Source organism: Rhipicephalus microplus, chromosome 10 (genome assembly GCF_043290135.1).
Source record: "Rhipicephalus microplus isolate Deutch F79 chromosome 10, USDA_Rmic, whole genome shotgun sequence".
NCBI classification, from domain to species: Eukaryota; Metazoa; Arthropoda; class Arachnida; order Ixodida; family Ixodidae; genus Rhipicephalus; species Rhipicephalus microplus.
Window position 1 is genome coordinate 591,790 of NC_134709.1, and position 15,966 is coordinate 607,755.

The window sequence follows — 15,966 nt, forward strand, 5'->3', positions numbered from 1 at the left end:
CTATTCAGCGTCTTATACAGCTCAGCCCACTTAGCTGCCTTTCTCGCCCCATGAAGATTGAGAAAACCAACGTTTACATTGGTGGTTGTGCGTTTGCGGTGGTGGTGTCTTCGACGGCTCTTCAGAATCATTGGGTGGTTTGACTCGGCATTATTATTTGGCGCATCATTTGCTGGCGGACCATTTCCCCAACCATTTGATACAGCTCGGGGCTTGCGCTGAGCCTGAATGCTTGCCACGGGGTCTTCGTAGGGTGTGCAGTGCCCAGATGTGGCCCCCATGTTGGCGGAGCCAAACTCGTCCCCGGTGGACGGGGTGTGCTCAAAGGTGCTAGCTGTGCCATGTTTGCTGCGTAAACCGGCTGGGTGTGTTCGCGGAGGGTTTGCCCTGGGGTGGTCCGTACATCGGCCCTGATTTCCCCCTGGTGGGTGGTCACGCTTGTGGTCTTGGGTGGTTCCGGGGATGGGGAATGTATCTCCAGGGCGGGCATGGGGACTCTCGATCCTATATTTGGAGGTGGTCTGCGAGTTGGCTTGCCCCTGTTCCCGTGAGGCTCGCGTAGTCCTAAAAAATTTCGTGTCTCCTGGACCAGCTGGGTCGCAACTTCACGTGTTGTATGTGCCAGGTAGTGAATGCCGTCCTGGGCTAGTCGTCCTTCTCCTGCCAGCATCCTAGAGAGGTCGACAAACTTTGCCTTTACGGCTCCACTCATCTTCCTTAGCTCTGCGTTTAGGAGCATTGCTCTTGCCTGCGTTGCCTTGCCTCTCGTGTTAACTTCAGGGACGGAGCAGATGACCAGCCTCTTCGCATACGGTGTCACCGCCTGCCGGATGTTCTGGGCAATATCTCCATGTTGCACTCCTTTGAGAACATCGTGGACCCCTACGTGCACGACCACCAGCTGTGCGCTGTGGCCTTCCCCTTCACTGCGGCTCTGAAGCAGGTGCTGCAGTTTGTCCGCCGTCATCCTGCGCTCCGAGACCTGCCTCACGAGCACACTGTTGCCCCAGATTCTTCGGAGCTCACCCGCGATTCTTGGAGCATTGCCATCACCAACGACTAGGACCTCGGGTGTGTAGCGGCAAGCAGCCTTTTTGTTTTTCTTCCACTTTCCCGGTCTTTGTTCATTATTTTGAGCGTTTGTGAGAGACTGGTCGTCAGCTTTGCTCCCGTCGAGTCCAGCAGCAGTCCCGTGCTTCAGATTCATTGTCTCGCCGACGCCACCCGTCTCGTGGGTCCGTTCGGGAAGACCCTGCGCCTCGCCGGTGGTATGAGAGGAGCTGCCGCCACCCCGCTGCGCACCCTCGCCGCTCTGTTCACCAACGACCGCATAGCTCAACTGCTCCTGCACCGACTGCAGTGGCCGGCCACCCTCCGACTCCACCACCGCTTGATCCCTTTCCTGCAGGACATCCACCGAATGCGTCTGCGCTGCTGTGGATGCAGTCAGTACCGGCCGGGAAGGACAGCTGTGCTCGGCAGCTCTCAGCGGTTCTCGCAATTGCTCCTTTACCGCCAAGATCACTCCTCGAAGTGTGTCAATCTCAGTCTCCGAAGCACGCATCCTTGCCTGAAGCACTTCTATCGTGCTGCAGAGGTTGCATACAAACTCTGCGGCATCTGCTGCTTCCATTGATGGAAAGCTCGTCTCATCTAGGTAAGCCCATCTCCGACACTTCTCACACTGTACCATTGGTTCCTCCCGCTCTTTCCTCTTCGCCCTCTTCGCCATCGCACCCAGGTGTAGAAGGGGGGCGCCACCTTTCGTCCACAGCTGGTACTACTACGCGTCCGCGCTGGTGCTGTTTGAGCAGCTACGACGAGAGCGGCCAGTTAGGCCTCATTTCAACACAGACAACACATCGCGACGATGCACTGACATCGCACATTGATGGTATCCCGTTGGTCGCTGAGGCCCGACGAGACAATCCCCGCACCCGCGGGTGGCAGAACTTGCTGACATTCACCTGAGCGGCACATCACAGCACACACATCACACACCGCACACACACCACTCAGAGCGAACACACACGGAGGAATAGCGAGCGAGCGAGAGAAATATGCGAAATTAACAGCGCCATCTAGTGAACGCAGCAGGTACCCTGTCCGCCATTTTGATGCTGGCGAGGCTCGACCACTACGCACGGGCGACCCGCGTGCGAGCGTACCACGGAACGTACGCGCTTCGACGCTTCGACTGTCGCAGTCAGATTTTTTTTGCTGGCGAAATGCCAGTACACTGCTGTGCACCGCTGTGCAAGCAGCGCGGAGTCACAGACAGCGATGGGAGAAAGGTATGTGGCATGAATTACGTTTTTGCAACGATCATTTAAACGCAAAACAGGGTATGGCGTGCAGAAGCTGTATGGGCACATTCTAAGTTGCATGAATCTCCGCGGTGCACGGGCTGCACGAGAGCAATGCAGGACTAACTATTTTTCTGTGTTACTCAGACAGGCCGTGTTTTTATAGGTTTGTCAGCTTTGCGGCTAGGTGTTTTCACTACGTCGGCCCTCTCCACGACAGTGGTGCTCTTCGATTTACCGTCTCGGACTCGCCGAGAAGCTGTCCGGCATTCGAATTTCCCTATGGCTTCGGGGAATCCTCGGACTACCCGCGGCGAGTCCGAGATGGTAAATCGAAGAGCCCCGGTGATTCTCTGCAGTCGAATGGAGAGTGCGCCGCTGCTGTTGGGGTAACTAGTGTGATAGAACCGAAGTGTTAGGACGGGCTGTTTTGTGATGAGATTACACCATGTAGGTAGACGACGTATAAATGTTATTTTTGAAGGTGATTGCGCACAGAGACGTGTAGAGCTTCCGCTACTCCGAGTAACATGCCGTACACGCATCCTAGAAAGGCAACTCGGTTGCTTGTCCGTGTTCAGGCTCCGTTGTGTCCCCAAGTACGGTCACCGCGCAGCAATAAAACTGTCATTCGGAAGATGAGGGCTATGCCCACTTTCGAACAGAAAAGTATCTGCTCAGGCGCTTAACTTCAGTTCCCCCAACGTGCGCGGACGCAACTTTTCCATTCGGTCCTCTCTCACCGATATTCCTTTACCAACGAAATAAAATCGAAAAGATAGCGGGGCGCGCTGCCGTAGGTTTGGAAAACTGGCACCATGAGTATCGCCAGGGCTTGACTGAATGACGTTCTGCATGAGTTCAGAGCGCGGCAGTTCCATTTATTCGTGAGACGGGATTCATTCTCTGCATTTTAGTCTCTTCGGCTCAGTTGTGTTGCAACTCACCTCACCTGAAAAATGTTTCATGTTGCATTATCAAACATACAGCTGTGGAGGCAGCCATAACTTAGTTGTACGGTATTCTGCCTTTTGGCTGCCTTAGACTCGCAGATCATAGAAACCTTTGAAGCTACCTGGAGATAAAAAATAACTGATTTAAATTCCCCCCAGTGTCCACAAGTGACTAATGCCTCTTAAGGCTTGCTGTGAAGGGCCATATCTAGGAAAGGCTGCTAGAAAAGGGGAGTGTGCACAGAAAAAACTGAGGGGGGTGGGTCACACTACAAGTGCATCATTAGTCCTGCAATGCACGTATTAGTGTGACCTCTATTCTTTGTGAGATGAATTTGTGATAGTGCCTGTGTTTGTAAACAACAATCAAACAGCTAAGAGAAACCTAGCTCATGACGTCGCACTGAATGTTTGTTTGCTTATATCTTGTAGGTATCCTTCCACCGCTTTCTGAAAGATGCAATGATATACAAGAAGTGGATTGTTGCGATCAAGAGGGATGAAGGCCCGGAATTTCAAGTCGGCAAGTCAACGAAGGTCTGCTCAAAGCATTTTAGGTCATCGGACTTTATACCTAGCGTTGTGAGTGGCCGCAGCCTCCTTCGGGACTCGGCAGTTCCGTCAGTTTTTGCTTTTTCCAAGGAAAAGAAAGAACGGAAGCCCCCAAAGCCACGTGCTTCACCACAAGTAAGAAGCCAAAACCCGGTTCTAGGCCTAGGAGTGCTAGGCGATGAGCTTATGCATAGCCCAGATGAAGTGAAGGCAGCACCGGTAGTTCTAGAGGAACCCACTAGGCTCAACAGCTCACTTGAAGGTGAAAATGCACGTTTGGCCGAAACGATAAAACAGAAAAAAAACGAAATCGCGCGGCTCCGAGACGAGCTTTGCCAAATCAAGGAGCTGCTTGTTGCTGCAAAAGGGATCATCAGGCAACTGGGCTTCGAAAAGGCGTCCTTGAGTTGCCAACTTGCTGCTGAAAGAGAACGAACGGCTCCCTTCACAGTGGAACGGTTCAAGGACTGCGACGAAGACATGCTATTTTACACTGGGCTGCCAAGCTACAACCATTTCAAGAAACTTCTGGTCTACTTGAACCCCGGTGATGATGGGTGCAACGTTCTACGTTCAGAACGTACAGAAAGCAGTGAACCCAGATCATCGCGAGGGCGGAAGAGAAAACTAAGCACGGAAAATGAGCTGTTTTTGGTGCTAGTCCGACTGCACCTCGGCCTGTTTGAAGATGATTTGGCTCACAGGTTCTGCATTGCCCAGTCAACCGTGTCCCGAATATGCACATCGTGGATTAACTTCCTGTATGCCAAACTAGGCCTGTTACCTCTGTGGGCTCCTAGAAGAATTGTAGATGCTACAATGCCACCCGAGTTTAAGGAAAAGTATTCATCGACTCGAGTAATCCTGGACGCCACGGAAATACAGTGCGAGGTGCCATCATCCTTGTCCCTACAGTCTACAACGTACTCCCCATACAAGTCGAGCAACACATTCAAGGGACTCATCGGCGTCCTGCCTAATGGCCTTGTCGCCTTTGTGTCAGAGCTTTTCACAGGATCCAGCTCAGACAGAGAGTGTGTGATTAGGAGTGGTTTTTTAGACTTGAAGTTTGACGACGAAGATGCTGTTATGGCAGATAAGGGCTTTCGCATCGAAGATCTCTTGGAAAAGAATGGAGTGAAATTGAACCTGCCGCCGTTCCTGAAGGGTGGCACATTCTCACCTGAGGAAGTGAAATCTACAAAGGAGATTGCTGCTTTGCGGATACACGTGGAGCGGCGGATACAGCGGATAAAGGCATTCCACATTTTTGATAGACCCATACCGTTAACCTTGGCTCCACTGATTAACCAAATTTGGACTGTGACGGCAATCCTGAGCAACTTCCAGTCTTCTCTCATGCAACAGTCAAGTGGCAAACCGCAACAAGAGCCTTAGATGTGGCAAGCTAAAAAATTACGCCCTTTCCCACGAGAGGATTCCTGCGAAGGATGCGGAGCGTAACGGGGCTCCATCTGAACAGCACTTTGCGACTTATCACAAAGTATATATTTTTGCAATGCACCAATGAAGTGCAAGAGTTTTTTTTTTTTTTTTTTTTTTCAGCGCACACACTTGCTTTCACGAGACGAGCCCGCTTCCACTTTAAAAGCTCTGAAGCGACAGTGTTGCTGGTGTCCTCCTGGGCCGGCACGAGCCCCGACCATGAGATGGCTCCTGGAGCGACAGTGTTGCCGGCGTCTTCCTGAGCGCATGCGCAGGTGGCGTGCGGACGACGGACTATGGAGGGACAGAGCCCAAGCCTAAGATGAATTCGCAGTTACGCTCCGCATCTAAAAGAACACACAGCACTTGGCACGTTTTAATGCACCGACAACTGATGATTGACTGGTTGTGAGGTGTAACGTGCCGACGCTACACAGGCGATGAAGCGCGCCGTAGTGGAGGGCTCCGGAGTAATTCTGATCACCTGGGGGTCTTTAACGTGCACTGAAGTCTCAAACACGCAGGCAATTTCACTTTCCGCCTCAGTCCAAAAAGCGGCTGCTCCGGCCAGGAAATGAGCCCACAAATGGAGGATGACTGCAGGATCAAAAGGGAGATGACAGCACGGACCGTGAAACTGGTAATCTGCAGCTGTGTGACTTGAGCACTCAGGGGCGCCACGTGCGCGAACAAAAAGCCTTGAGCAAGAAGGCAATGTTGTGCGCTGTTAAGTTGTTGCTCACTGTGTGATTCGTTCAAAGACGTAACCACCAAACTTGTACTCACCGTGTAAATACTTGTGCAATTTTTTTTTCCTGGTCATCTCCGGACACCATTCACGCTACCAAAAGGCTCCCGAACCTGGATTCACAGCAGTACTTTGTCAAGCTCTATTATTATTTCTCCGCTCATTTGTAATCCTTCCTTATTGTTCATATACTGTGTTGTGTTTGTTACCCTACCTCAAGTTGACTCTCATTGTAACAAATCTTGCAAAGATTGACTATAAACTGGTTTTGTTTTGTCCATGTACAGCTCAATGGCAGAAGATGTGGTTGTGTCCAGTCATGACATGCTTTTGGTTACCACAGACTAAATTTTAAGTAATCTAGTCCAAAAAAAATGCTCACAAAGGGATTGAGTGGTGCTAGCATGTACATTATAACTTATTTGGATGAGATAAGAATTTAATTCGCAGCATTGCAATGTGGCCCACAATCATAGCTTTTCTCCCCCCCCCCCCCTAGGCATGTTTCGTTGCCTTTTTTGCTTTTTTTTTTGTGGCCGTAGCACTTCTGTGTATCGCTGTGTATCACATGTTAAAACATGTGGAGCTGTCCACCTTGAATGGCTTGAAAGGCGCACTCGCTGCGTGCTTCTCTATTTCAAAAAAAAAAAAAAAGTGCAGGAACACAAAAGTACATGTCCCTTGTGACTCTGTAGCATGTGGTTAAGAAAACTGCTACGTTGTGTTTGCGTCTCTTCCTGCAATACCACTCAAACTGATGCGTTGCAAAGCATCACTATGCCTGAAAAATGGTTTTTCTGAACTTTCATCGGCGAGATTTTAAATTATTCAAGATTAAATCGAGCGAGTGTGAGCTCACGTACAATATCTATATTCTCTTAGACGTATCCAAAACTTTTAAGGGCTCACTAAGTTCTGTATGAATACAAACAACTGGATGCTGCAAGTATGTACTAAGATTCATTAAACACTGCTTAAAAAACCTTGGATGGGAGTCTAATAATAATAGGTATGGCATGCAATCTTTTATCTTTACCCAAAATATGATGCATGAGATTTTTCATTTCCTTATTGTGGTCTCCACAACTTGTGCTGTGGCAATGTGAAGTCTAGTGAAAAAAGTGAATCTGAAAAAATTCTTGCACGAAATCAGCCTGTGTATGTTTGGTTCACAATAAAGCAGCCAATGTTTATTTCCACATGTCCGCAAAAGGAAAATTTTTTGTCTCAAGGTATTATGTTGTGTTGCCTTCTCTGCGTTGAGATTTTGGTGCACGTTAAGATGCCCAGGCAGCCAAGACAATTTGCAACCATCCATTACAGGGCACAGTATTGCCCAGATGCACAAATGGCAAGTAAAGCTCGGAGCGTTATTTTTTTAGTATTGAAAAATCCTCTGGCACGAAGGTAGCACCGAGTTACCTCTTGGCTAGGGTGTGCAGGTACTGTGCACGCTTCATAGGTTAGGTGTAGCTTTGGCGCACTAATCAGCCGAAATCTGGAAGCTTCACTGATTACCGCCTGGCAAGATGGGGCAGCATTTGCTCAAAGAAGAAGGCATCAAGCTTTTTGCGCATATCCTCCCACTCGTTCCTGTCGAACCAAATGCGCTCAATGCCAATCCACTTTTCCGAACACACGACAAAATCGCCCCACCAGCAGCCAGTGAGGGCCATCTGCCCAAGCACCTGAGCATAATACTCATGGTCTCTGTCCAGCTGCGGTTCACCATTTTCCCCGAACACCAAGGAAAACTTTCTTTTCTTCGCTTCCTCTGGCTCAGAGTCTTTCAGAGAATGGGGGCACTTGACCTCCAACACACCTTATGAAAGTTCTTCCGGGTCGTACACGAGTCCGTCTGGTGTTGCACCCAACCAAGGGCACACAGGGTCTACCACAAGGCCGCAATGCTGCACTGACACATTGTGCCCGTAGCTGTTCATGACAGCTATATACCTATCTTTGGCCATGCTCTCATTCCTTATGCCATATTGCACCGGACGGACGTGCGTGAGGTCCTTCGGCTCAATAAGGTTACGGAGGCCCTTCTCCGTCCATGCCTGCCGCCTGACGACGTGGCCGAAAGTTGACGCTGCCAGTCGATTGGCCCGTGCCTGTCGCCAGCGTTCACTGAGCCGCTGCTGCCTTGAGTTCAGCTCGAGGTCCCGAGCTTCTTCTTGTGACAGCTGGATCTCCTGCACAATGTGGAAGTAAATATAGCATGAGAAAGCGCTAGAAACTTTTAACGGCTCAGAGCTTGCATACACGGTACTTTGACTACTAGCAAGACCCAATCAGCTTTCCTGCAGCCTAGCTGGTATGCCAATGTTTGTTTTCGGTTCCGTGCTGCACTAAGATTAATAGCCAGTCATCAAAAGACAGATTTAGGAGCCACTTTTAGGAGAGTCAATGGCATGAATGGCAGAACAGCAGCAGCAATGAAATTGTGCTTTTTAATAAGAACAGGCAAGAGAGGAGCACAGTTCCCGTTTTTTTAAGCAAAGCTTGGATAGCTAGGGTTCCATATATTTTTTGCATTTGGATATAGAAGCTCATGAGGCTGCAAATGTTTTCAAAGCGCAATACAATAAAAAGAAGTCCACACGTGTGTCCCCTCATGTTTAAAATGGCATATGCAGTGGATGGTGACCGCGCACATAAAAAAAAAACAACAACAACGGGGTGTTTGTCGTCCTCGCAAAAGTAGCTAGAGATTTGGGCTTGAGAGTGGCACACACCCCAACCGAGGCATCGGTGTTTGCACCACAGAATGAATGCGCACCTGAGTCGGGTTCCACCACCTGCCGCCGCAGCGTTAGCGCCCGGTCATCCCTATTCTAAAACTCTATTGTTATAATGCAGGTTTGACAAAATCAGAGGACATGCAATCGATGGTGGCCCCAAGTTCGATTAAGTGTAAGTCTTGGTTTACATTACACTGATGCATTGAAATGAATCAAAATACGGATATTGGGTGGTAAAGCTAGCAAATAGCAAATGTTAGCCTGTAGAAGCACATATGAGTGAGACTGTTTAATAACCACACAGCTTAACATCCTTCAAAGCGTAGAACATAAAGCAATGATCTGCACTGATAAAATAAAGCACAGCATTAGTGCTGGGTTTGCCTGTAGTTTAAAATTGCTTAACCACTATCATCACTGGGACCATTGTCTTGGCATTTGTAACATTTGGTGGAAGCAAATAGGGCATTCATAATTTTCTCGCTTTCTCTTTTTACAGAGGACTGCATAAGAATATTTCTAGGCTGCATGTGCTCTACATCTAGGTCCACCTAATCAGTTAAAAGCATGAATGGTACACACTCCACCAGTGCAGAGAGAAGTATCTTTTCTATACTGCACTTACAGTCAACACCCTCCATTCTTCAGCCGTGAATCTGCCGGGCAAGGGTGGCTGTGAGGCTTCGTCACTAAACAGAGTCAAAGCTGGCACTGGTGTCACGGTGGCTGCCCCTTGCGAAATGCTGGGTGACATCCACGTAGTGAAGCCTGCAGGGAGTTTTGCCTGCTGGTACGACAGTGCAGACCCCGCAGGCGCAGGCCCAAGCTTTGTGTCCACTGACGGCCCCCCAGCAGCAAGGAGAATGGCAGCAAAGTCGAAAGTCCCGAGGCTCTGGAGGTCCTCTCCCAGGCTATGAATCGCTTCAAGGTGTTGCTGCTCCTTTTGCTCCTCAGCCCGCGCATCAAAAAGTCGCACGGGCATTGGCATGCCCATGCCACCCTCACGTGGACTCCGCCAGTCTACGTTCTGCACGGCCATAGGCCTGATGCCTTGTCGTCGGGGGCGCCTCCATTGCTGCGGCAACTCGGTGCATGAAAGCTCTGGTGGTGCCTCTTTGAAGCCCTTCTGCTTCAGCAGAACAAGGAGGCGCAGAGCCGCAAGAATGTGGCTGCAGGCACCACCAGCCCCAGCGGGGCACTCACAAGTGGAATCTGCCACTGCTCCACTGTCGCTTTTTAAAGCCAAGCTGACTTTGTACGGCCGCCCACTCTTCTTCTGGCTTCGGTAGCACGTGGCACGTGCATAGACAATCCCGAGACTGTAAGAGCAACAACAACAACAAAAAAAAGAACTTTGTAAGCTGCACACAGTCAAGTTTGTCATCTTTTTACCGAGTGCCATATCACAAGTACGAATAAAGCTGTCGTGGCACTTGCCATGACAGCTTTATGCAAAGCAACAAGGTTATGCAACCTACTCTCCACAAAGTAATGACTATGTCATTCGGGAAAACCCCTGCGCAGCTGACGTTACAGTGCAATGATACAAAACCTGCATGAAGTGCTTCGATGTGAACAACCTCTAGTGGAACATAAAAAAACACTGCTTTTTATTGACGAGTTGAAAAACCACATGCCAATGCTGCTGAAAAATCTCCAAACCAACATGCACTGAATGAATCAGGTTTTTAAGGAGTCCCACTGTGAACTTACGTTGACACTTGCGGTGGATCAGTTCCGTTCTTTCTAGCTGTCCTTGTAGACCCGTTTAGTCCAAATGTTTAGTGAACAAACTAGCGTACGTCGTGTTTTATACAAAGCAGCATGCGCACTCGTAAAGGCAGCACATTAATATTAGACCAGTAATGCATACGTGCGGACGCGAAATTTGTTTGCGCAAAAAACTGTTTTCGTAGTACGAGCGATGTCCTTCAAGGCATGCACACTGCACCACCGGAACAGCTGCGAAGTTCCTGCGCGACCACGCCTGCTGATCGGACGTGCTAAAAATAAACGCCAAACCATAGCCTCCTCTTGCCAAGCCATAATGACAAGTTATCCAAGCACGTGAGCACGCGTAGTGAAAGAAACACGCAGTGACATGACCGACCTCGCCGAGAACGCCCGCACGACGTTAACATCGGCGGCACTATTTGTACGTTGCTCCAAAAGGAAAAGCACTGCATGCTTTCAGAAGGTTACACAAAACGTCGCTTACCTACCTTGTGTCACAGGCGTTGGTCACAACCGACGACGGCAAGGTGTACGCTTCCACGGCGAAGGCATAAGATTTTGTTTGCTGCTTGGATGACGTCGGCGCCTGGTTTATTAGGTCCGCTACAGTGTCGTTCGATATATGCGGCAAGTTTTCTAAACAGTTTGTCCACATCACATGTTCGGGCACTGGGAAACGTCTTGCTGTGGCCATCGCAGTAGCTCAGCGCAGTGAAGCGGGTGTTCAGAAGTCGTACGGCCGTACTAGCGAACGCGTTTCCGTCGACCGCTCGCCCACATTAAAATGGCGACGGGGTCGAAGTGCACAGTGTTGCCAGAGCACAAAGCAATTTCGCATATGGTCTATTGCGACGTGTGAAAACCGGCCGCTCAAAGCTGGCTCTCATTCCAAATCCCGCAGCGATAGCGCTGTAGTCGGAAGCACTGCCGGCTTGCTTGGTGCGTCGGTAACGCATGCACTCACGCAGCGGGGTCAGTTGGATTTTTTTTTTCATGTACAACTTGATGGAGATTCATGTTTAGCAGAATATCAATGAGTAAGTCACAGGACAAGCTATGTCCATATCTCCAATGATACCAATCTATTTGTGAGAGATTAAAATCACCAGTAATTATTAGGTTTTTTTTTTTCTCTTTAAACTTCAAAATGTGATCATATAACTTCTGCATGTACTGATCATCGGCATTTGGGGCTGATGAATTGAAGCTTTTTATAGCGGCACCCGTTCGTCCTTCCTGGCCGTTATAGTAGCGTGTAACAAGTATAACATTTCGACCTACAAGGTGGTGCCGGTGAGAGATTTCTTCTGTGCGTTGTTGAACAATAAAAGATAGTGCTCAATGTACATGCCAATGGCTGCTAAGGGAGAATGAGAGACGGGAGAATTCGGCTTTTAGTTAACGGGCACGCTGCGAATTTTTTATTGTTCAACAACGCACAGAAGACAAGAAAGGGTTGCTACGTTATACTCGCTGGGCGTAACCTCCTAGGTTTTAGAAAGGTTTATCGAGCGTTGAGCCGCAGTGCCATGAATACAGTGAACTAGTATATACCATGAACTCGAGTTGGTTATAGGTGGGAAGTGGACCCGAAGCGCAAGCGGTAAGAAAGTGTGCGTGTGCCTCCTCTCGCTCAGTTCTTGGAATGTCCGCTGGATGGCGGTGTTTCTATATGAGGAATACAGGCATGACAAAGGCAGATACATTGGCCACAGGGCCCAGCTACCGGGAAGTAGTTTTGAGGGAGGGAGGGAGCAAACCAGCAGCCGTGACTCACGCTAGTCACCTAGTCGGCAGCCAGGTGCAGGTTTCAGAAGGAATGTCTGAACAGGTCATCATCGCCGGTGACTCAAATTTAGTCCGATGCGCAGTGGCAATCAAAGAAAGGGTGAAAGGCGACAAGAGAGTTGCGATAGGGACGTTCCCAGGACAAACGCTGGGGACAGTAATGAATCAAGCGGGTGAACAACTCGCAGCTAAAGCTAACAATCGTAACCTCGTTGTAATTGCGGGAGGGTTAAATGACGTCCTGAAAAAAGAATCGTCAGGACTAGCGACGACCTTGGCGAAAGGGGTGGATGACATGCGCACCGTGTCCCCCCAGGTGCAAATTGTAGTATGCACAGTACCGGAAGTACCAGTACGCAACATCAACCTGCAAAGAGCGGTAGTCGACGCAAACAAAGAGATATGGCGAATTAGTCGAGAGAAGGGTTTCGAGGTAGTGGATTTAAACAGGGAAGTGCACAGGTGGGGTGGATTCCAAAGAGACAAGATTCATTTCGATAAGAGGCTTGGACACGAGGTGGGCTGGCGACTGGCAGGACGCGCAGTAGCTTTTTTGGGGGGCTCACGGGCCCTTCGGAGTCCGGGGTAGCTCGTAACAGGGAAAACAACCAGGAGGACGCTTTGACAGGTAGAATTGCGAAAAACCAGAAAAAAGGTAAAAGAAAAAGGAAAAAGGCGCGTGTTGCAATTAGTTACATAAACATGCAGGGTGGCAGAAAGAAGGCAAAATGGTTAGAGATTGAGGAGCAGTTAAACAAAGAACAGATAGGCGTGTATGCGGTTACAGAAACACACCTTAGAGACTTGGAAGAGCCACCACATATTAAAAATTATGTTTGGGAAGGGTGTAACAGGACCATATCGGAAAGGAAAGGTGGGGGTGTAGGAATGCTAATTCACCGCGGAGCCAAATGGGTTAGAGTGAAACAGACGTGTTCAGAGCACCTCTGGGTTCTGCGCACAGTAGGTGGAAAGGAAACGTGGCTAGGGGTAGCCTACTTGTGGACGGGGAATAACTGCAGAGAAAAGAATCAGGAGATAGTGGATTGCATGAGTGCGGATATTAAGGAACTTGGTAATGGGGCCGAAATCATCCTTCTAGGGGACATGAATGCCCACATACATGACCTTGACGGATATTCAGACACCAATGGGAAGTTATTACTAGATCTTTGCGAGCAACATAGTCTGGAGATAGTTAACACGGGGCCTAAATGTGACGGCCAGATCACATGGGAAGTCGGAAACAAGCAATCAAGTATTGATTATTGTCTCATGACTGAAGGAATTTACCACAAACTGACAGAAATGAGGATAGACGAGGAAGGCATTAACAGCTTGGGTAGTGATCATAAACGAATAACATTACAAATGGGATACGAAACTAAAAATATGAGCATGGAATCAAAGTCTGGCAGCTCGTATTTAAATGACAAACAAATAATAAATATAGCCGCAAGAGTCGAGGAAGAAGTAGGCGAAATACCAGGCAAGGACTGGGAGTATAGGGAGCTGTTACATCTAATGACGAAGGAGATAGGGAAAGAGAAGAAAACCGTTTGCTGGAAAGGAAAAAGGAAGCCAAAAAGTTGGTGGAACAAGGAAATCCGGGAGGCGATCGAGAAGCGACGCGGAGCATCACGGGAGCATAGAAAGGCAAAAAAGGAGAAGCGGCCGCAGGACGAAGTCAAAAAAATATGGGAAATCTATTTGGAGAAAAAATCCCTTGTACAGAAATTGGTAGAGGCAAAAATTAAAGGTGAAAGTGAACGCTGGATGACAGAGATACACGAAAAAAAGGAGGCCGCGCCTAGGATTTTTTGGAGCCACATAAAGGCGCTAGGTAGGAAGTCTGTCACAACGCAACAACATATTCTAGATGAAGGAGGAAATCAATTGGAAGGGTACGAAGCGCTAGGTTACATCCAAAAGGTAACAGCCGATTCGTTTCAAAAGAGCGTCCAGGGGATCTCCCCGGTGAGTAAAAGTGGGGCGGAGAAAGCAACAGAGGAAGAGCTAGTACTAGATAATTTCAACTGGAAAAAGGCCGAAGGAAAAATTCCAAAGCGCACTGCCGCGGGTTTAGATGGGATTCCCGTTAGCCTCATTAACGAACTAGGACATAACACTAAAGAAGCATTGTTAAAAGCAGTAGAAAAAAGCTTAAAGGACGGACAAATACCGGACAGTTGGCGACAAAGTAGAATGAACTTAATCTATAAAGGCAAGGGAGAAAAGGACAAGATTCGCTCGTATAGACCACTAACCATTACATCGGTACTATACAGGTTGGCGATGCAAGCAGTAAAAATGAAAATAGAAACATGGGCTGAACATAACGATATTTTGGGAGAACTTCAGAACGGATTTCGAGTCGACAGGCGGTTAGACGATAACCTGTTTGTTCTCACTCAGTGTATAGAAATATCTAAAATAGAGAATAGGCCCTTGTACGTGGCTTTTCTAGACATCACTGGGGCATACGACAACGTTAATCAGGAAATTTTGTGGGATATATTGAAAGGAATGGGCATGGGCGAAGACTGTATACAGCTTTTGAGGGAGATATACCGAGAAAATACAGTTTGCATAGAGTGGGAAGGAATGCGTAGCAAAGAGAACGTTGAGGTTAGCAGGGGTCTGAGACAGGGATGTCCTTTGTCCCCACTGTTATTCATGCTGTACATGGTGAGTATGGAAAAAGCGCTAGAAGGTAGCAACATTGGTTTTAATCTGTCACACAAACAGGGCGGCATGATGATTGAGCAGAAGCTTCCAGGTTTATTTTATGCGGACGATATCGTCTTATTTGCGGACAGTCGAGATGATATACAGCAGCTGGCGAATATATGCGGAAGGGAAGGTGAAGCTCTTGGACTAGGATTCAGTGTAACGAAGTGTGGTTTGATGGTATTCAATGATCCCTGTGATCAGACGGTGTCCATACAAGGCCAAGAAATACCGAGGGTAAGTGAATACAAGTACCTTGGAGTATGGGTAAATGAGAGTGATAGATACATGGAGGTACAGGAAAAAGCCTCGGCAGCAAAAGGAAAGAGGAATGCGGCAATAATGAAGCACAGAGCGTTGTGGGGATACAATAGGTATGAGGTGCTTCGAGGTCTGTGGAAGGGTGTAATGGTTCCAGGGCTTACTTTTGGGAACTCAGTGGTGTGCATGAGGGCAGAGGTGCAATCGGGAATGGATGTAAATCAAAGGACTGTGGGACGCCTCGCGTTGGGTGCTCACGGGAAGACGACAAACGAGGCTGTAAAGGGCGATATGGGGTGGGCAGGTTTTGAGGCGAGGGAAGCGCAGAGCAAAATAAGGTTCGAAGAAAGGCTAAGAAATATGAAGGAGAGTAGATGGGCAGAGAAGGTGTTCCGTTATTTGTATAGGAAGAGCGTGGACACACAGTGGAGAAAAAGAACTAGAAGACTCACTAGTAAATATACGGCTGGTATTGTGAGCCATATGTCAACAAAGAGCGTTAAGGGAAAAGTCAGGGAGGCGGAGAGGATTTACTGGATGGCAGCTATGGAGAAAAAACCGGCTTTGAGTAACTACCGAAAGGGCAAAAATGAAATAAGGAGGGAGGCATTTTACGATAATTCAAGGGGAAGCGCTTTACTGTTTGAAGCGAGATCGGGTTGCCTTAGAACGCGTAGTTATAAAGCAAGATTCAGTAAAGAAGA

General features: G+C 48.5%; 2 protein-coding genes across 2 annotated transcripts; one reads left to right on the forward strand and one right to left on the reverse strand.

The window, feature by feature from the left end:
• Nucleotides 1–2,124: 2,124 nt before the first annotated feature.
• LOC142774508 (uncharacterized) lies at nucleotides 2,125–7,206 on the forward strand. The gene is made up of 2 exons (XM_075874838.1): nucleotides 2,125–2,294; nucleotides 3,692–7,206. The coding sequence occupies exons 1-2, from the start codon at nucleotides 2,229–2,231 to the stop codon at nucleotides 5,207–5,209; spliced, it is 1,584 nt and encodes a 527-aa protein (XP_075730953.1). The 5' UTR covers nucleotides 2,125–2,228; the 3' UTR covers nucleotides 5,210–7,206.
• LOC142774509 (uncharacterized) lies at nucleotides 7,169–11,347 on the reverse strand. The gene is made up of 3 exons (XM_075874839.1): nucleotides 10,972–11,347; nucleotides 9,375–10,068; nucleotides 7,169–8,200 (listed from the first exon to the last, which is right to left on the reverse strand). Exons 1-3 carry the CDS (start codon nucleotides 11,175–11,177, stop codon nucleotides 7,829–7,831), a joined length of 1,272 nt encoding a protein of 423 aa, XP_075730954.1. The 5' UTR covers nucleotides 11,178–11,347; the 3' UTR covers nucleotides 7,169–7,828.
• Nucleotides 11,348–15,966: the final 4,619 nt, after the last annotated feature.